Raw genomic sequence first — 20,146 nt, 5'->3', positions numbered from 1 at the left:
GGAGTTTAATGTCTTTTTTTTATTTTTATTTTTTTCTTCTTTTTAGTTTAATGTCTTATATTTAAGTCTTTAAGCCATTTTGAGTTTATTTTTGTGTATGGTATGAGGGAGTGTTCTAATTTCACTGATTTACATGCAGGTTTCCCAGCACCACTTGCTTCAGCTTTAAACTGTTTGAAAATTGTTTCAAAGCTGTTTTCAGTGAATGGGTTTCATATAATGTTTTGGTGCAGTGCTAATGTTTTCTGTAAGCTGAAAGTAAGTTTAGTTGCTTAGTTGTGTCCGGCCCTTTGCGACCCCATGGACTGTAGCCTACCAGGCTCCTCCGTCCATGGGATTTTCCAGGCAAGAGTGCTGGAGTCTGTTGCCAGTTCCTTCTCCAGAGGATCTTCCTGACCCTGGGATCAAACCCGGGTCTCCCTCACTGTAGGCCTACGCTTTACTGTCTGAGCCGCCAGGGAAGCTGAACTTAGACGTTTCACCGCACTGCATCAAATAAAAGAGAGCTTTTTTTTTTTTTTTTTACTTTTTTTGCACTTATTTTTTGCAGCATTTATTCCCGGGCCATAAGTTTTTGTTTCTTCAGTTTCTTCTGGGATATCTAGGAACAATCTGCTCTTTTTCAATGAGGATCATCTCAATGTGGCAGGGAGAGCTCATGTAGGGGTTGATCCAACCGTGAGCTCTATAAGTCCTGCACCGCATTTTGGGGACTTTGTTCACCTGGATGTGTTCAATGACCAGAGAATCTACATCTAAGCCCTTGAGTTCAGCATTACTCTCTGCGTGTTTTGAGCATGTGCAGTAAAAATTCAGCACTCTTTTTGGGCCACCAACCCTGAGTCCAGCCCCACTGTTTGGCCTGTGCACACCTACCAACTCAGCTGTTGTAATGACAGAATGGCACATATTGATTCTTTAAAGTGACATCCTTCAGATACTTGGTGGCTTTTCAGATATGCATATCCTTTATGGCCTGGGCAGTTTCACGAGTGTTCTTAAAGTGAACACGAAGATTTGAACCTCTTCATTTGCATGATTTTATGGAGTTTTCTGGGTCGAGTGAATAGCGCACCATTTTTAGAGGTCACCTCAGGCCACTTACTGGAAAAGGAATAAAGGAGAACTTTTACTCATCCAAGAAAAATGAGTTAATACAGATTGTTTAATGGTCTTAATTTTGTGTATTTCTCTGGAACATTGTTTTTAAATCTTTACTACTTGCTTCAGCTTACCTATTAATACACTATATTCTTATGTAAAATATATGATTTGGTATAAAGTATTAGCTATATTCAGTTGATTTAAATGTAATTTTAGCATTATTTTATTTTTTTGTGTTTGTTCTAGTTCTTGTAAAACTACTGCTTTAGGTCAAGTGAAAACTGTAGACTCTGTTAGAAATGAAAATGACATAGGAAAGTTAGAGCACAGGGTATGTGATAGGGAATTGTGAGATTGAAAAGATATGTTAGGGGACTTCCCTGCTGGCCCAGTGGTTAGGATTCTGAGCTCCCAATGCAGGGGGCCCAGGTTCGATCCCTGGTCAGGGAACTAGATCCCACATGCTGCAACTAAGAGCTGGTGCAGCCAAATAAATGAAAAAATATTAAAAAAAAAAAAAAAAAAAGAGATATGTTAGGACCAGTTTGTGAATGGTCTTAAAGTCCATGCTGAGGTTGTGGGAACTTGAGTCTATGAAACCTTGGGAGTTACTGTTGTGAAATCAGATAGCAGTTCTGAAGAATCGAGCCTCAGAGAGGAAAACCTCTTATAGATGGATTCCAGATGGATTCTGGGAAGCTTGTGGTCACAGTTGGCCTAGGATAAGCCATTCTCCTGAACCCTCTTCCTCTGGGATTTCTAGGCATCTGGCTGAGCTGTGGAGAACTCTGGAGGTGGAGCTGCCCAAAACGACCTGGATTCTCTGGAGACTCCTGAGGAAGCTGCAGAAATGCCATGATTCTGGCACCCAGGAGAAGATGGCCTATGTGGCTGTTGCTGTAAGCCCTTGAGCTTTGGCCCTCCAACTTTAGCCCACCATGGCCCTCCTGGATAATTGGCCCAGCACCATCTGGAGAGTGTTCCGTTTGGTTCCTCTCAAAGTTTGTTTCCCTCATCCATTTATAAATCCACCAGTGTTGCCACCAAGGGATGGATGTGGAGGAGGCTGAGATGAGTGAAGGATTCAGTATGGTTTCATCTGTTTTAAGCATTCTTTTCCTCATCTTTTAAAAAATGCGTATCAGCATAGTCAAGAGAGTACAAACATTTCAAAGAATATAGAAGAATATAAAATAGAAACCAAAGGTCCTCCTTTGAAAACTTGTTTTTATTTTTTATTTAATTTTTTTTGGCCACACCTCACAGCATGCAGGATCTTAGTTCTCTGACCAGAACTCAAACACACAGCTCCTGCATGAAAGGACAGAGTCTTAACCACTGGACCAACAGGGATGTCTCCCAAAGGTCCACCTTAAGCAGAGGTTGGCAAACTTTTTCCGTAAAGGACCAGATGGTAAATATTTTAGGTTTTTCAGGTCACATATAGTCTCTAGTCTCCACCACATATTTTTGGATATATTTTTAAATAATCCTTTAAAAATCAGGAAACTATTCTTAGTTCATGGCTATACCATGTCCCTAAAAATGAACTTTCTACAAGTGTTCATAATGTATAAGCTTCTTGTATATGTACTTGGCATACTTTTTCCCTCTATATTTTTCCTTTTAAATAAATTTTTTTAGAGCAGTTTTAGGCTCACAGCAGAACTGAGCAGAAAAGTACAGAGAGTTCCTATGTATTCCCTGCCTCCCCCATATCCATGCCTATTTTATTTCATTTTTTTTTTTAATTTTTATTAGTTGGAGGCTAATTACTTTATATCATTACAGTAGTTTTTGTTATTTCATTTTTTTTTTAACAATGTATTAATTTCTACTATACAGGAAGATGATTCAGTAATTTATATATATATGTATATTCTTTCTCATATTCTTTTCCATTATGGTTTATCACAGGATATCGAGTATAGTTCCCTATGTTATACAGTAGGACATTGTTGTTTATCCATCCTGTATATAAACTATTATATACAGGATGGATAAGCAAACTCCAAACTAATCCCAAACTTCTAATCCACCCCTCTTCCACCCCACTTTACGACTACTTTTTACTTTATCTTATTCCCTACCAGTTTATGGCTCTGCTTTCTCTGACCTAAGTTTTTATCATACTTTTTTTTTTAGCTTTCAAAATTACTTTGAAGTCTCTAATCTGCTATTGTCTTCTCTCTTACACTCTGTTCTTGTGGGTTTATGCCTTTTTAAAAATCCCTAAATGTCTTTTTAGTGCAGTTTTAGGTGTTAGGGCAGATAAAGGTATATATTTAATCTGATTAGTCTTTAAAATTCTGTATGTGTATTAATAAGATCACGGTACATACCATTTGATGACCTGCTGTTTTTCATTTAACCATACACAAACTACTTTCTGTATCAATATGTAGAGCTCTCTGTTATCCTTTTCATAGCTGCATAGTAATTGGTTTTAATTACCTTTTAAAGAACAAGTAATACATGATGCAGAACCATTTATTTCATTATTGTTCCCTATTAATGAACATTTGACACGTTTCAAACTTTTGCCTTGAAAACAGTACTGTAGCAAACTTAATCATGCTTGCATCAGTTTTGTTATACATATCCAATTGTTTTCTTAGGATAAAGTTCATTGAAGGGCAATTTCTGGGCCAAATGGTGGGCTCATTTAAACTTTTGGTAATGTTCTCAAATGACCCTCTAGAACTCTGCCCTTCTGTCATCATGTGTGAGCATGGCCTTGCCACATCGAGCATTGTTGTCTAGCTGCTAGGTGAAAAAGGAACATATTCTAATTACAGTTCCATCATTAGCAAGGTTCAACATTTATGTATGTTCTTCAGTTGGTCATTTATGTTTCTTCTTTCTTCATGTCCTACACACCAGTGCTTCTCAGTTTTAACACACATGCAACCCACCATCATCTAAGGATCTAATTGAAATACACACTCTGATGCAGACATTCTGGGGTGGAGGAGGGGTGCTTGTGAGTCTCCATTTCTAATCAGCTCCAGGTGACGCCAGTGTTCCTGGTAGGTGGGCCACACTTTGAGTAGCAGGCCTTTTCATTTGTTCTTCCTGACATATAAGGGCATTGTATATATTAAAACTATCACGTTTCTGCAAATTATCTATCATCCGACTTTGTTTATGAACAATTTTCTTTTTGCCCGGGCTTTAAGTTTGTATGTGGTCAAATATGTGAATGGTTTCCTTATAGTTTCCTTCTGGATGTCAGGATGTCCCTCACTCTGGCAACTTTTAGTGACAACTTGACTCCTATCCCATTACCCTGTCACTTTTCATGTCCCTGCATTGCTTACCACTGCTGTTCTGCCTGTGATTTAGTAGAACCAGAAAGCAAGTTCTGGAACAAGCAGAAGTAAAACAAAAGTAAGACTTAGGACTAGTGGGTGTTCAGCTCTGCTGTGTGCTTTTCTCCACAGGTAACAGATGCCCTTTATGAGGTGTTTGTGGGGAACAGACTCCGAGCAGCTACGTTCCGGCTCTTTCCTCAACTTCTCATGACACTGCTCATCCAGGTTCACCACACCATCGGCCTCACCATGTCTGATGTTGCCATCCCCAGTGGCCTGTACCCAGAACAGGAAGTGTCTTCAGAGGTCACCCCCTTGTGGTACTGTCCATTGTGATTTTGTTGACCAGGAATCATTCTGTGCTCTCACTGGCTCTCTTTGGTCTTACTGGTGAAAGTCACTCAGTCATGTCTGGCACATTGAAACCTCGTGGACTGAAGCCCATGAGGCTCCTCTGTCCATGAAATTTTCCAGGCCAGAATACCGGAATGGGTAGCCGTACCCTTCGCCAGGGCATCTTCTTCCCAACCCAGGGATCAAACCCAGGTCTTCTGCATTGCAGGTGAATTCTTTACCATCTAAGCCAAGGGATATTGGGAAGCCCAAGAATACTGGAGTGGGTAGCCTATCCCTTCTCCAACAGATCTTCCCTACCTAGAAATCAAACTGGGGTCTCCTGCATTACAGGCAGATTCTTTACCAGCTGAGCTACTAGGGAAGCCCAGTCTTATTGATGTCAAGGCAAATTTGGCTATCTGAGTTCAGATGCCCTGCAAAATAATGGGTGATAGCATGCCAGCCCTTTCTTGATAAATCAGGTAATGGCAGAGACAAGCGAGACAGCCTTAAACCTACCTCCAAGACCAACTGATCCAAAGCTGAGCATTTTCTCATTTCTGCTTCATGTATAGGGAGGTATTTTTAAATTCCCCTTTAGGGTCTCAATAGAAATTTCTCAGTATTTCTGGGGCACATGGATTTCTTTCTGAGGAAGTGCTCTAATGTGGAATATTTAAGAACGCCTGACTAAGAGGCAGAAGAACTTGAGTTCTGATTCTCATTTTTTGTTTAAGTATTTATTTTAAGTTCTTTTTTTTTATAATTGGTAAAAGAATTTTATTATGTGGCTTAAGTAGGTCTCTGCATTCTACTAACAGAAAAGCATTGTCCCACATCTTAGTCAACCTAACAAACGATATATTTGTGGTTTTATCTACATGGCTGCAGTATTACCCTATTGAAGAAAGCTTTCCTTTCATTTGTACCTTGGTGCAATTATACAGTAGATACCTCTTTCTCCAGAAAATAAAAATATTCTTGATCTAAGCTTGAAATGGAAAAAGACATTAACACCAAGCTTCTCACACCACTTTGTAAAAGACTGTAATAGAAATCCAAACAGTATACTGCTGAAGATACAAAGATTACATGTGCGCCACTGTTGTAGGCAGTGAAAACTCTGTCGAATGCTTCAGCATGTGGGTTTATTTTTCTGGGGTTTTCAAATATGATAGGTGGAATTGTACCAAAATGAAGAATAGTCACCTTTTGCTCAAGAGAATCTGCCGGGTCTTTGTTGCTGCACGCAGGCTTTCTTTTGTTGCAGCGAGTTGGGGGCTACTCTTTAGTTGCTTTTCATTGCCATGGCTTCTCACTGTGGAGCATGGTCTCTACGTGCACGGGCTTAGTGGTGCTCGAGTGCAAGGCTCCATAGTTGTGATGCACAGGCTTGGTTGCCCTGCTGCATGTGAAAGCTTCCTGGAGCAGGGATCAAACCCGTGTCCTCTGCACTGGCAGGCGGATTCTTAACCACTGGACCATGAGGGAAGTCCTGATTCTCATTCCTTTAAATAGCTCTGTACTCTGGGCAAATCTTTCTGTTGTTCTGTGCCTCAGTTTCCTTATCTGTAAGTGAGCTCAGGCTAGGTATTCTCCAAGGACCTTTCCAGCTTCAAGATTCTCTGATATTATGTCCAAATTACTAGTTCGATAAGTAGTTTTCAAAAGCAGTGGAGGAAATTTTAGGGGGGTATAAGTTCTATCTAAATAAAGCTGTAAAGAAAAAAGCAGTGAATCTCAATTTAGCATCCTACATCATTTGTTTTATCATAGACTTTTTTCCATTCTCCCAGGGAAACACAATTTTACTGGATTTCTTTATGCTTAGAGTTTGTGTGAAGGGCCTTTCAAGTATTAGAGCACAGAGAATCTTTAGGAAAATCTAGAAAGAAGAGAATTACAGTTCAGCAGCTAACAATACATGGCCCTCCTTGGTGAAAGCAGGTAATTTTATGCTCTTCAGTTGAAGGGACCTGTACTATATTCACTTGTACTGTTTTTATTGGATTAGCTTCGCCATACAGGCTACAAAGACTCTCCTCCTCAGAACATTCTGCTGGCAGGAATTCAACATCATGGAAAAGAATAAAGGATGGACCCTTCTGGAAGGAAAAGATTGCCATCTTCAGGGAGTATCCCTCCTTGCCAAGTAAGACTTCCTTGCCATGCATCCCTACTCTAAATCAGCTGTGTTTTAAGGTATTTTCCCCTCCTTTTAGTTATCACAGCCACCAAGGTTGAATAACCTTCCCATCCCAGAATGGGAAAATGCCCATAATTCCAGCCAAATTTTTCAGCCCTGCCTTACCCACGGGAGGAGAAAGGGACAACAGAGGATGAGATGGTTGGATGGCATCACTGACTCAATGGATATGAGTTTGAGTAAACTCCGGGGGTTGGTGATGGACAGGGAGGCCTGGCGTGCTGCAGTCCGTGGGGTCGCAAAGAGTCGGACATGACTGAGTGGCTGAACTGAGCTGATCCTCCTGTGTGCCTCAAACTGAGCAAAAACTTGAGAGCCCCCTCACTCCCCGCCTCGCCCTGGGAACATTGCCCTCTGAATAAGAGCATTTCTGAGAGTTGTTCTGTGTTCTGTTTTGCAGTGCATTGCTGGAGAGAAATCACCTCCTTGCACATAAGGTCATGTACCTGTTAGTGCCTTTTCTTAACCGAGGGAACGATAAACATAAGCTCACATCAGCAGGCTTTTTTGTGGAGGTAAGACTTCTTTAGAGGCTGTGTGTATTCAGGAAGCCTTATAAAGCAGCTGTACTGGCCTTCCTAGGCCATGTCCAACTGAGTGACCAACTAGGGTCCAATTCAGACATAGGATAGAAATGGTCCAAATTTTAACCTTATTGAAAAAAAGTTCTTCTGCCCACATACTCAGTATTCCTTAGGTCCCTGGAAGTAGAAGCATCATCCTGTAATGTATGTGCTGCAGAATAGAAGTTTCAAAGGAAAATAGGTTTTGGAGTTGGTGGGAAGCTGGCTCCCCTCATGAAAAAGGGCTAAAAGGTGACTTCTTTGACCACTTTCTGGATTCTTTCAGCTTCTTCAGAGTCCAGTGGCTAGGAGATTTCCCAGCATATACTGTGTTGCCCGCTTGAAAGACTGGCTACTTCTTGAAAATAATCCCTTTAAAATACTTGCCCTGAGGGGACTGTGCTATCTTACCAGACAGGGGGAAATGGTAAGACCACGGATTCTATTTTTTTAATTAATTAGTTTTTAAAAGTATTTATTTTTAATGGAAGGATAATTGCTACACAATATTGTGTTAGTTTCTGCCATACATCAACATGAATCAGCCACAGGTGTACATATGTCCATAAACTCTTTTGCCTTCTCTACATATCAGTCCTGCCAATACTGAGAGAGGGCATCAGGCCCTCTTTAATTCTCTGTTCCGGGCTGGCCAAGACAACCAAAATCTCAACAAGCACCAGGGACAGAGCGCAGGCGGGAAGGCCTACTCTGGTACCTGAGGAAGTGCCATCGGGAGGGGTGGTGATACGCTGTTTTGGGCACACAGAGGGAAGACATCAAGAGCTTGCTGCCGTGCATCCTAGACCTTTTATATGAATCCGACGAGAAGATTGTTTTGTTGGCCATTCAGATACTCCTGCAGTTTGTCAGGACGATGGATTTCACCACCCTGACTACCATGATGAGGACCCTCTTCTCCTTATTTGGTGATGTAAGATAAGGGGAGAGGAGAGACTTTCCTAGGGGGAAGGTAATTGGCATAACAGCAAACCGAAGCTGGGATAGCATTAAATACACTCTATTTTAGATCGTACTTTTTTGTTCAGAGCACTTTCAAATCTCTTAAGACCCTTCTAGGTAACCCGTGATGTTGGTAGGGTTGGTGTTACTGTTTTTCAGATTAAAAAAACTGAGGCATAGAGACTTGCCAAGGTACTCCCCTGCTTCCTGGGATGAAGGAGTTTCTATAAGATAAGACATTGTCTTTTCTTTCAAAGAACAATCAAGACTGGGTCAGGATAGTGGACTATACTTATGTCTCCATCCCAGATCCCAAAGGTTTGTAAAAAAAAAATACACGGGGAGACTTCCCTGGCTGTCCAGTGGTTAAGACTCTGTGCTTCCAGTGCAGGAGGCGTGTGTTTCATCCCTGGTCGGGGAACCAAGATCCTGCATGCTAAGTGGCCAAACCAAAAAAAAAAAAAAGAGAGAAATATATGTGGCACAATGAACCACATTCTAAAGAGTCAAATATGCCAAGGCTGGAATTTTTAATTTCAGCAAAACAGCACATGATACGTGTGTGCTAAGTTGCTTCAGTCGTGTCCAACTCTTTGTGACCCCATGGACTGTAGCCTGCCAGGCTCCTCTATCCATAGGATTCTCCAGGCAAGAATACTAGAGTGGGTTGCCATGCCCTCCTCTGGGGGATCTTCCAACCCTGAGATCAAAGCAGCATCTCTTACATCTCCTGCATTGGCAGGCAGGTCCTTTACCACTAGCACCACCTGGCAAGCCCAGCTTGAGTGAATAGTTATTACTAGGAGTAGATACAAGCGGTGATGACTTAGCGTGAGAGAATGAGCCATGCAAAGCAGCAAGTGTGACTGTCTCCCCATATATTTTTCTTGCCCTCAGCTACCAACATCTAAATAGCCTCATGTTATGACTGGCATTTCAGCCAACCCAGAGCTCTTATAAGTTAAGCATGAACACATTCAGTGAGTTGCTTCCCTTTGAACATCCTTTATAGGTAAGACCGGATGTTCATCGTTTCTCCATGATCCTCTTTGGAGCCTCCATAAAGTCTGTGAAATACACAGATAAGAAGGGTGTAGAGAGCCAAGTCCTGGACAGCTTGGTCCCACTTCTTCTGTATTCTCAGGATGAGAATGATGCAATCGCTGCGGTAATGCCTACTGTTAACTTCTTTCAGCCCTGAATAAGTTCAAATCCAGAGCCAACTCTGCAAACAGGCACTCATATCTCTGACAGCAGGGACTCTGTGGTACCATCTTTATTCCCCATTTCCTCTGGCACAGGCTTCCTTTCAATTATTTTACCTAAGTGAATTGTGTGAAAAATCTTACTCCTTGTTTCTGTCTAGCAAATCATGACCCTATGTGGGTGAGAATCATGTATTTTATTATACCTTTCTGTAGCCCCTCCAATATTCAGCCTAGCCCAGAACTCTCAACACACTGCCCAATTCAACAAACTCTTTCTGTTAATGAGGATCACAGTCTGTTGTCTTTTCTCTTTAATTCAAGAACGGCCTTGTGGCCTTGAGACAAATAGACTAGTGTTGAGACTGTAAATCAGCAAGAGAAGCTTCTCTGAAATCTGGGGATTTCTTTGAAATCTCCTTAATCTTCCAGGGGTTCCTCCATAAGAATTGTGGGAGGGATGGCATCATCTTTAGTACTGTCCCATACCTCAGAAGCTGGTCTTTTTCAAGGTCCTGTAACTACCAGTTACAGCCAGAGAGGTGGGTTTAGGCTGCAAGGAGTCTGGGAAAATGCTGGAGCTCCCACCCACCTATGCTCCTCCTTACAGAAAGATTCAGAAACAGGACTAAAGATTACAGTGGACCTTGGCACCTTGTTATGGGGGAAGTGTTATGGCCTTATAGCCATAAATATAAAATATTTCAGACTTCAATGAAGTATAGGGCAGAGCTTCCCAACCAAGTGTTGGGAAAGTGTGCCTCATAGAGGTCATGGACAGGGACAGACAGTACTGATCCCCAACCCCTACCCTGCGCCCCAGCCAGCTTTTGGCTATCAGACAAAGCCTAGAGCAGTCAAGACTCTGGGCTTATTTTTCTAGCATAAGGTTAGGAATCACTAGCACTGACAACATAAGTTAAAACATCAATACCACCTAGGCTGAGAAATAAAACCAGAAAAAATCATACAAAATCTCAAATTTTGTTATCATTTCTGAGTATTAGTTTTCATGTTTTAAAACTTTATCTGAAAAAAAAAGAAAAAAAATATATTTTAAAAAACTTTGTTCACATCATTTGTAAATCCTTTCAGCAACTTGCTTTCCTTTGTTTAACATATTTAGAAGATTTATTCATGTTCACTTATCACTGCTCTACAGAATACTGCCGTGTAACTGCAACTTATCCCATTCTTTTATTCCTGGACATTTAGATTACTTTTATTTTTTCCTTATTACAGTGCTGCAATGAGCATTTTGGTAGATTTCTTTTGTACATGTGTGAGAGTTTCTTTAGGGCATCAACCCAAAAGTGGAATATCCGGGTATCTTTAACTTTACTAGACACTTACAATTCCTAACAGAGTAACTGAACTAATGTGCATTCCCATCTGTCCCCAGAGGAATTTTAATGGCCTAGATGTCTAGTGGACCTGGGACCAAACACTTGCTTGGAGACTTACCAGGGGTGTTATATGGTGCATGGAAGCCTTCTGAGGGTAGTGAGTAAAGAAGACCGCTTGCTAATTTTGCTCAAGTATCACAATCAAGAGAGAATCAATACTTTCCAAAGTTTCTTCCAAGCTACAGATTTACAAGGACTGTGAGATGGGGAGCTACTTTCCTGTGTGGAGTGACAGGAGAATAACTTAGGAGCAGCCAGTAGACATGGGTGCCCTCTCTCTAGAGCATGGGACTCCTGCCCAAATCTCTGATCTGGGTATTAAACTTGATGTTAGCAGCTCTCACTTATGCCCTTGACCAGTGGTTTCTCCATTTTCCCCAGAACCCTGCAGATTTTATGGGTTCTCTGTAGAGACTGTTTGGGAAAGTTGAAGGACGGCCCCTTGCCCTCACTTCAACCAAGATAATTCTGAGTTTCTCATATTAGACTTTAGTGTTTTATTTGAAGAAAGGTAATCTCAGCTAAAACATGTTTGAAAATGCCGATCTCTGATCATCCTTTTCACAGGAGAGCAGGCAAGTGCTAACTATATGTGCCCAGTTCCTGAAGTGGAAGCTGCCCCAAGCAGTGTACTGCAAAGCTCCCTGGTTCATCAACCCTAGTGATGTTGCAACAATCTGCAAATTCTTTGTACGTGAGCGATGATGGCTTTGTTAGCTCCTTAATATGCTGACATGCTTATTTTTTTTAGACATAGTTTTTAATGAAGGAATATGACATAAAATAAACATTTCCCACCCTTCTCACATCAGCATTTGATATCTATGACCAGTCCTGTTCTATGAATCGATTTTTCTGTAGTTTCCTCCCAAATGAATCAAAATTCACTTTCTCTTACCATCCTTCCTCACCAAAAAAGCCTGGTGAACTCTTGGGAACTCCACTAACCTGACTTAGGGGCTGCAGAATCAGGGTGATAGTACATGCTCAAAAACTACTTATGGAGTGAATGGAAATGGGATTATGTATGGCCTTTGCAATGACCTTTAATCCTTTCTTTGGACATAGTGGATTATTTTACCCTCCATCAGAGCAGGAGCCCCAAGCAAGGGCTGCCGTGCTGTTGTAAGCCTTGCAACACAATGGCAGCATGCCCCTGGCTCTGAGAGGCCCCGAGATGGCATCCTTTCTCTTTGCAAACTTGACAGAGGCTACTGTGACTCATCCTAGGGGCAGGCTTGAGCCAGAGCAGCCCAAGGAGGCCCATCCATGGTTTTCTAGACACCGAGTCTAGAACCACTGGGCTCCTATTATGAAGACCCCAGGACTGACTCTTCCCAGGGATCTTCCATATGTGCAGCCATTGAGGACCCAGTATGGCCTCCTCTGATCAAACTTACTGGCCTAGGAAGCCCCACAATGCCCTCATGTCAGGGTTTCCATGCAGGATTATCTCTCTGACCTGCAATCAAACCTATCACAGATGCACTAATGACAGTATTTTTGCAGCAAGAAGTTCAATCCTGTTGGTCGATGAGACTACATATTGTACATGTTAAATCATAAGTTCTATAAGAACAAAATCCTGTCCTCTTCCTGTCCCCGAGGTGCCTATCCTGGTAAGCGATCCACTGAGGGGTGAATTCATTCATCCATTAAGCGTAACACGCTCCATGTGCAATAGGCCGTGGAGAACCTAGAAACATGCCCAAGATAAAACTTGTAAGGGAAGTTTACAAGCTAGTGAGGGAGATTAAACCTCTGTGAAACACTGAATGGAAACGCAAGGTGGAAAATGATGTGTTGCCAAGACAGAAGGACCTGCAAAACACTCAAAAGTACAGGGTTAGGTCAGGAAGGTGAGAGCTGTCAGGGATTAGCTATCCGGAAGGCAGAGCTCAAGACTGAGTTTAGAGACCCGAGAAGACTTAGATACAGAAAAGAAACGACAGATTAGAGGCACTGCAGGCACAGTATGCGGGTGTGAGCGAGGTATATTCAGAGGATTTAAACTTGCCAAGGGCCTCATTATTGTGGCATAATTCACTGAGCAACTGTAGTTATTTCAACCACTGTACTCTGTATGTATATCTGACATAGTCCCTATATAGTGAGGCTGATAAAAATAGTGCTGCTACTTCACTCCTTCATACTCTTCCTCCCCTCCCCCACTTAGGGAAAAAAATGCAAGGGGAAGGTCGACATCTTAGCCCAAACATTGATGTTCTCCAAGAATGCAAAACTTCCTATCAGAAGAGCAGCAGTCTTATTTGTAGGTACAGAGAAAATCCTTTCATTTCTACAGTCACTTTTATCCTGTGCTTTCCCAAATTGCGATTTTGGGTGTCCCTATTCTTTATGAACAAAGGTGACCTTGAAAATACTTCTTTGGAGAAAGGGGCTATGTTATCCATAGGTAACTATCAGGCACTTGGAGGAATTCGGTCTTTAGAAAATTTAATTATCAGAAGGTCAGTTGTGCCAGCTCCATAAAGCCTGACCCAGATCACAGACTCACGGACTTTATCTTGCATTTAGGGCTCTTATCGAGGTACGTGGATCACAGCGAACTCGGGACGAAGGGTACTGACTGGATAGAGGATGGTAAGTGGTGAACACTTGGACTTGGGGTACCCTGTGCTTGGAAGGTACTTGAGGCAGGCTCTGTGGTAGAGATGAGACTGGGAACCAGAGAGCCTGACTTGTGTTATTTACGAAAAAGCCCTTGGAGGCTTCAACCAAATGATAGTCTCCTTCAGGCCAGTTCCTTCTTCCAGAAAAGACATGACCCTATTTGTTTTGGAAATGTCTCAGGGGCAATTTCTGAATTTCATCTGTCAGAAAATAAATTATGTAGAAATTTTATCTTAGTAAGTTATGATGACACTTCATGAGTACTACACGAATGGACTGCAGCCGTCTTTTCTGTACGTGGCTGTTGTTCTGTAAGGTGGGGGGACTTGCTAACAGAGAAGTTTTATAGTCCTGTAAGGCAGCTGTCATGTAAGTGGTTTTCTACAGTTGTACAGCTTTGGGGATTTGTCACTCAGAGAATATTTATTTTCATTTAATAAGTAGTTCTACAATCAGAAAGTGCCATGAAGTGCTAAGTCTCACTATTCAAAAGCATGTACTTTGAGAACCAAAGTCCTGAACAATTCATTGCTTTTAAAATAAAAATATGTAACTGGTAATAGAGCCAGAAGCCGAAACTTATTTAAGAAAGATCACGCCACTTTTCTCTATGGTGCTCTACTTCCCCATAGATATCAAAAGCAAAAAAGAAAAGTCATGTAGTTATTTTATTCTATGAGATGAGATTTCACGTGGTCAATTCTGGTCAATTAAAAAGAAATTATTTTCTAATCTAAAATGCTGGGGAACCAAAGTTCTTTTTCCATTCCGAATTTATCTATATATATATATAAAATATATCTGTACAGATGATTTAGGGTGTGTGTGTGTGTGTGCACGCGCGCATGCTTAGTTGCTCAGTCATATCTGACTCTTTGCAACCCAGTGGACTGTAGCCCACCAGGCTCCTGGTGTTCATGGAATTTTCTAGCCAGGAATACTGGAGTGGGTTGCCATTCCTACTCCAAGGAAATCTTTCTGACCTAGGGATCAAACCCACGTCTCCTGTATCTCCTGCATTGACTGATGGATTCTTTACCAATGAGTCACCTGGGAATCCCAAAGATATATATAGGGTTGGCCAAAAAGTTCATTGACGTTTTTGGCCAACCCAATGTGTAAATTATATACGTATACATCAGAAAGAACCTTATTAAATTGCCATTTTGTAAGGCAGACAGTCAAATATCCTCAATCTCCCGTGGTTAAATCTAACGGAATAATCCCACCCTTTTTCTTCCCTTACAGTGGCTTATCTGTCTTAGAAACGGGGCAGAACATCCTAGCACTCCTTTTTGAACAAGTTTATGTCATTTATCACAGTTAATTTTGGCTAAATTTGAACAAAAAAATAACAAAAATTTAAATATGAATTGAGATGAATTTCATGACAAAAATAAGTTTCAGTTCCTTTGCATTCCAAAATTGATGTCTGCTCTTTCATGTCTTCTGTGGAACACATAGATCTTCATGCAAGAACTGTAAAAAACTAAAGACTAGTCAAATATTCCATTTTTAAAATAAGCATGATGGGTTTAAAGACTAAACTACTACTTGAATCAAAGCTCCAGACTACGAAGAGGTCCTGAGTATTTTTGAAGTCTTGGAGAATTAGAAATTAAAGAGAGACCTTTTTTCTTTTTTTTTTGGCTTTGCCATGCCATAGTGGGATCTTAGTTGCCTGACCAGGGATCTAACCCATGTGCCCTGCAGTGGAAGCATGGAATCCTAACCACTGGACCACCAGGAATTCCTGACCTTTTTCTAATATTCAAACACATATCCATAAAGTAAAATGATAGATATTTCTACATAAAATTTTTAAAAATCAACTTTGAAAAATAAAGCAGACAAAACTGAAAAACAGGAAATAATATGGGATGAGTATATTTACATTATGATAAATGGTTAATATCCTTAAAACACATCACTATTTCTACCAAAGAAAAGTGCAAACAATATGAATAAGTAGTTCATAGAAAAACAATAGCCAATAAGTATATGAAAAATATTACTAGTAATCAAAAGTTTGTGAAATAAAACAATGATGAGATGACAGTATGTGTTTTTCTTTCAAAATGGCAAAGATTACTAGTTAATACTCAATGTTGATGTGTTAAGGGAAAACTGACATTATCATACACTGGTATGAGCATAACTTTTTATTACATATTCTTTAAAAAATTTTGTTTGGATGTGCTGAGTCTTAGTTGAGGCATGCAGGATCTTCAGTTGTAGCATGTGAGCTCTTAGTTGCAACATGTGGGATCTAGTTCCCTGACCAGGGATTGAATCCGGGCCCCCTACACTGGCAGCATGGAGTCTTAGCCACTGGACCACCAGGGAAGTCCCTATCAAAACCCTTTAAATAAACATACACACTGACTTTATCCCACTTCTAGGAAATTAAACTATGAAATTTAGCAAAAATTGTTACAGGAATGTTCATTTAAATGTTATTTAAAATGGCAAAAATAGGGGGCATCTAAGATTTAAAAAAATAGGAAATTAGTTAAATAGAGTTTATCCATATTGTAGAATCATATATTTAGCCATGAAAAATATTGTAGGAAAATGTTTTAATGACTTAGATAAATGATGATGCAATATTATTAAATAAAATAAGCAATGATTAGATAGTTTGTATATTATGGCTCCATCTGGACAAAAGTAGAAACATACCAGTGTAAATGAATGAATGGAAATAGACCAAAAAAGTTAACGCTGGTTTTCTCTGGCAGGAGGATTTTAAGTGACTTTGATTTTCTTCTAGTGCTTACATACGTGTATTGTCTAAATTTTCCACACAATGAACATGTATTTCCTTTGCAATAAGAAAACATACACTAAAAATTTTAAAGAAAAAAGGGAATATGATTTATTAAAAGATGCTTGTTCCTTGGGAAAAAAGCTATGACCAACCTAGACACCATATTAAAAAGCAGAGACATTACTTTGCTCACCAAGGTCCATCTAGTCAAAGCTATGGTTTTTCCAGTAGTCATGTATAGATGTGAGAGTTGGACTATAAAGAAAGCTGAGCGCTGAAGAATTGATGCTTTTGAACTGTGGTGTTGAAGAAGACTCTTGAGAGACCCTTAGACTGCAAGGAGATGCAACCAGTCCATCCTAAAGGAAATCAGTCCTGAATGTTCATTGGAAGGACTAATGCTGAAGTTGAAACTCCAATACTTTGGCCACCTGATGTGAAGAACTGACTCACTGGAAAAGACCCTGATACTGGGAAAGATTGAAGGCAGGAGGAGAAGGGGTTGACAGAGGATGAGACGGTTGGATGGCATCACCGACTCAATGGACATGAGTTTGAGCAAGCTCCGGGAGTTGGTGATGGACAGGGAAGCCTGGCATGCTGTAGTCCATGGGGTTGCAGAGTCAGACACGACTGAGCAACCGAACTGAACTAAATGATTTAAGAGTAACCTCAAAGACCAAGGGGGCTTCCCTGTTGGCTCAGCGGGTAAAGAATCCACCTGAGATGCAGGAGACCTGGGTTCAATCCCTGGGTTGGAAAGATCCCCTAGGAGAAAGGAATGGCTACCCACTCCAATATTCTGGCCTGGAGAATTCCATGGACTGTGTAATCCATGAGGTTGCAAAGAGGTTGCATTGAGCAACTTTCACTTTCCAGGGCCAACACAGGAACTCAGAAATTAACAGTGTTATATATAGTCTGCCAGGCCCATATAATTTGAACTTGGACTACTTAGCAGTTTGATTATTTTAAAGGAGTAAAATATTTGGCAACTCAGAAACAAGTAAGTTTTTTAAGTGAAAACTGGAATTGACCCACAAATATACAGACTTTCACACAGAGGCTTGGAAAAAGTTAGGTCTCCGTCTCAGCTGCTCTGGGCATACTGAGTCCTTTGTGTCTGACCAGTGATCGTTTCTGTAGATCTTCACCTGCAATTTGTTTTCTTAACCACTTAGATCTGAAAAAACTGCTGCATGATCCTGAGCCATCTCTGCGCATCATCGCCTCCCAGGCTCTATTCCGAATCCAGAAGGCGGTGGCTGAACCACATTCCAGGCAGACACTGTACGGGCTGAGGAAGCTCACAGGTTGTTTGCCTATTTAGAAGTCCAAGGCAAGCAACAATAGGTAAAAAAAAACAAAACAAAAAAAACTAATCCCTTCAGAAGCCCGAGAAGCACCTCATGCTCCATTAGCAAGAAACTTCCTCCACCTCACAGCATATTTTTTGCTGTCAAAACCTTGAAGGAATGGCAGTATAGAAGAGAGAGCAGCTTCTGGTGTACCTTTGCAGAAACAGTGAAAATCTATTGAGTTCTGAGGCATGCCAGAACATCCATAAAGTTCTAGTCTTGATAAAGAGGTTGAGGAAAGCTTCGAGAGTCTCAGTGTTCATATTGCTGTGTTGGTAGTGTTGGCTCTCTTATCAAAGCTCAGTCTGCTTGTCAACCATCTTAAGAATAAAGTAACAACCAGTTCTTATAATTTGATGCTAGTGATGTATTTTTTATAAAACTCTTTATGGCCTTTCTCCTTCCTCTTTCTCTTAAAACAAGCAAGAAGCAGTTTCTGAAGTGGTGTAATACTAAAGTATCTGATACATGTAAAGTTTCCACTCCTTACTTTCCCTCTCTATTTTCCTGATTCCTCTCCTACAATGGCTATCAGAACCTCAAATGATTTTAGGATGGGAACTGTTATGTGTTGAGGACCCACTGTCTGTTTTAACCTTTAACCATAGATGGAGAAAATTTTCTTACAAGTAGACATTTTCTGAGAAAGATATTTGTTTTTACTGAGTGAATACTTTGATAAGCTGCATGCGTAAGGTTGGGACTAGATTAATTAGAGATGATTTCTCATGGGCTAATTCCCAGGCTCTTGTTTGAGGAACCTAAGTGGAGAGCAGAGCTCAGTTATTTAAGGTAATGGAGAGGCATCTTGGAGGTCGGATGGTAAAAGAGAAAGGAAATGAGGCACTGGCATATGAAGAAGAGACACATCCAATGGCAGATTGCATAAAGTTGTATGAATCCTTACCCCATCCCACATTCACCCCATCCCTCTACCAAGACATCTTTAGAAACACATTTCTCCATGATTCATGGTAAGTTGGATATATTTTGAGGGATGTGACAGCCAAGGGTGGCTTCAAGAGCAAGATTCCTACTCAAGAGAGGTCTTCATATTTGGGACTAGCAGACAGGAGTTTTGAGCTAAAAGGCAGGCTCCAGCTACCCATGGACTAACTCTTCACCCTCAAGCAGAGCTAAGAGTACACCTTGAGGGTGGCCACTGGATGCCAGCTTCAGTGCATTGAGCACATTGGAGTTACGTGCACCCCTTACTGCTTTCTCTTTGGTCTCACTACATGCAACCAACTCCAGTCTCCCCTTTTGAACTATCCATTTTGTCAATCACGCTATGAAGATGATTAATGCGTATTGAGTGCTTACAATGAACCAGATTCTAAGTACATTGTATGGTTAACTCTTTTAATCCTCATGACCACTCCATGTATTATCTCCATTTGGCAGATGGAGGGACATTTGGCAGCTAAGGGACAGAACATGAAGGTGACTTGCCCAAAGTCACACAACTAGTAAATTCACAACCTCTAGTTCTGGCTGCAAAACCCACATCCTTGGCCGGTCTGCTCCGCTCCTCTCCAGTGTGCTCTTTCCCTTCATTGTGAATAAAGATTTCCTCTACAGTTCATCTCAGCTGTTGAATTCATGCAATCAAACAAATGATGTGAAATGTTATTGAGCCTCAGATTACAAAGTTTGAACACTTCTTACCTAAAAGTTAGTGCATCTTATTTTTTTTTCCCCAATGGGATAGAATGCACATGCTACAATGTAAGGAGTGGAGTTAGAGCAAAAGGTGGTGATTATTCTTGAGGAATATTTTCTGAGTCCTTGGTTTAATCTCATGAGCTATCCTTGTCTCACTGCAGGAAACAGATCTTTTAGATTTAGGAAGCAATTTAGACCTCCAGTGACATATAAGAGGTTGAGCAAATCCTTTCTCTTTACTCATATTTACCCTATAGTTTCTCTCCAGGTGGTATTTTATTGTCTGAGTAATACCACTAACAGGGAGTAGCAAGCACAACAATGCTTATCCTATTTTATTTATGTTTATTGTGTTAAAATCCACAGAGAGAAGCATCCATTAAGAGAGGACTACACTTCACTCAACTACCTCAGTGGTTTGGGAAGGGCTGAAGAAAACAGTGATTGTATGAGCAAGTCTGTTTATTCTAAATATCTCCATTACTTTTATATAAGGCTGTCTTCATAGATAGATTTATGTTTTTTATGGAATTTTAAAAATATACAAAACAAATATTTCTGGACACTTAATTTGTTGTAATATGTTGAAATAAAAGTTCCATACAATTAAATATAGTTTTGA

General features: G+C 40.6%; 1 protein-coding gene across 6 annotated transcripts in view; it reads left to right on the top strand.

The window, feature by feature from the left end:
• MROH8 (maestro heat like repeat family member 8) overlaps window positions 1-20,146 on the top strand; it is a 58,068-nt gene extending 37,922 nt beyond the window's left edge. For 3 of the 6 annotated variants that reach the window (XM_070472603.1, XM_070472601.1, XM_070472602.1), the window contains 12 exons: window positions 1,868-2,003; window positions 4,548-4,738; window positions 6,769-6,906; window positions 7,361-7,475; window positions 7,810-7,950; window positions 8,293-8,457; window positions 9,499-9,654; window positions 11,665-11,787; window positions 13,274-13,373; window positions 13,636-13,701; window positions 17,683-17,854; window positions 19,891-20,145. In XM_070472603.1, the coding sequence (XP_070328704.1) occupies window positions 1,868-2,003; window positions 4,548-4,738; window positions 6,769-6,906; window positions 7,361-7,475; window positions 7,810-7,950; window positions 8,293-8,457; window positions 9,499-9,654; window positions 11,665-11,787; window positions 13,274-13,373; window positions 13,636-13,701; window positions 17,683-17,831 (1,480 nt within the window). In that variant the 3' untranslated portion in view covers window positions 17,832-17,854; window positions 19,891-20,145. Of the gene's footprint in view, window positions 1-1,867; window positions 2,004-4,547; window positions 4,739-6,768; window positions 6,907-7,360; window positions 7,476-7,809; window positions 7,951-8,292; window positions 8,458-9,498; window positions 9,655-11,664; window positions 11,788-13,273; window positions 13,374-13,635; window positions 13,702-17,682; window positions 17,855-19,890 lie in introns of those variants that run through there. The other 3 variants (XM_020892090.2, XM_070472604.1, XM_070472605.1) reach the window with 3 other exon arrangements.

This window comes from Odocoileus virginianus, chromosome 9 (assembly GCF_023699985.2).
Source record: "Odocoileus virginianus isolate 20LAN1187 ecotype Illinois chromosome 9, Ovbor_1.2, whole genome shotgun sequence".
Lineage (NCBI taxonomy): Eukaryota > Metazoa > Chordata > Mammalia > Artiodactyla > Cervidae > Odocoileus > Odocoileus virginianus.
This window is presented reverse-complemented; position numbering and strand designations above follow the sequence as displayed.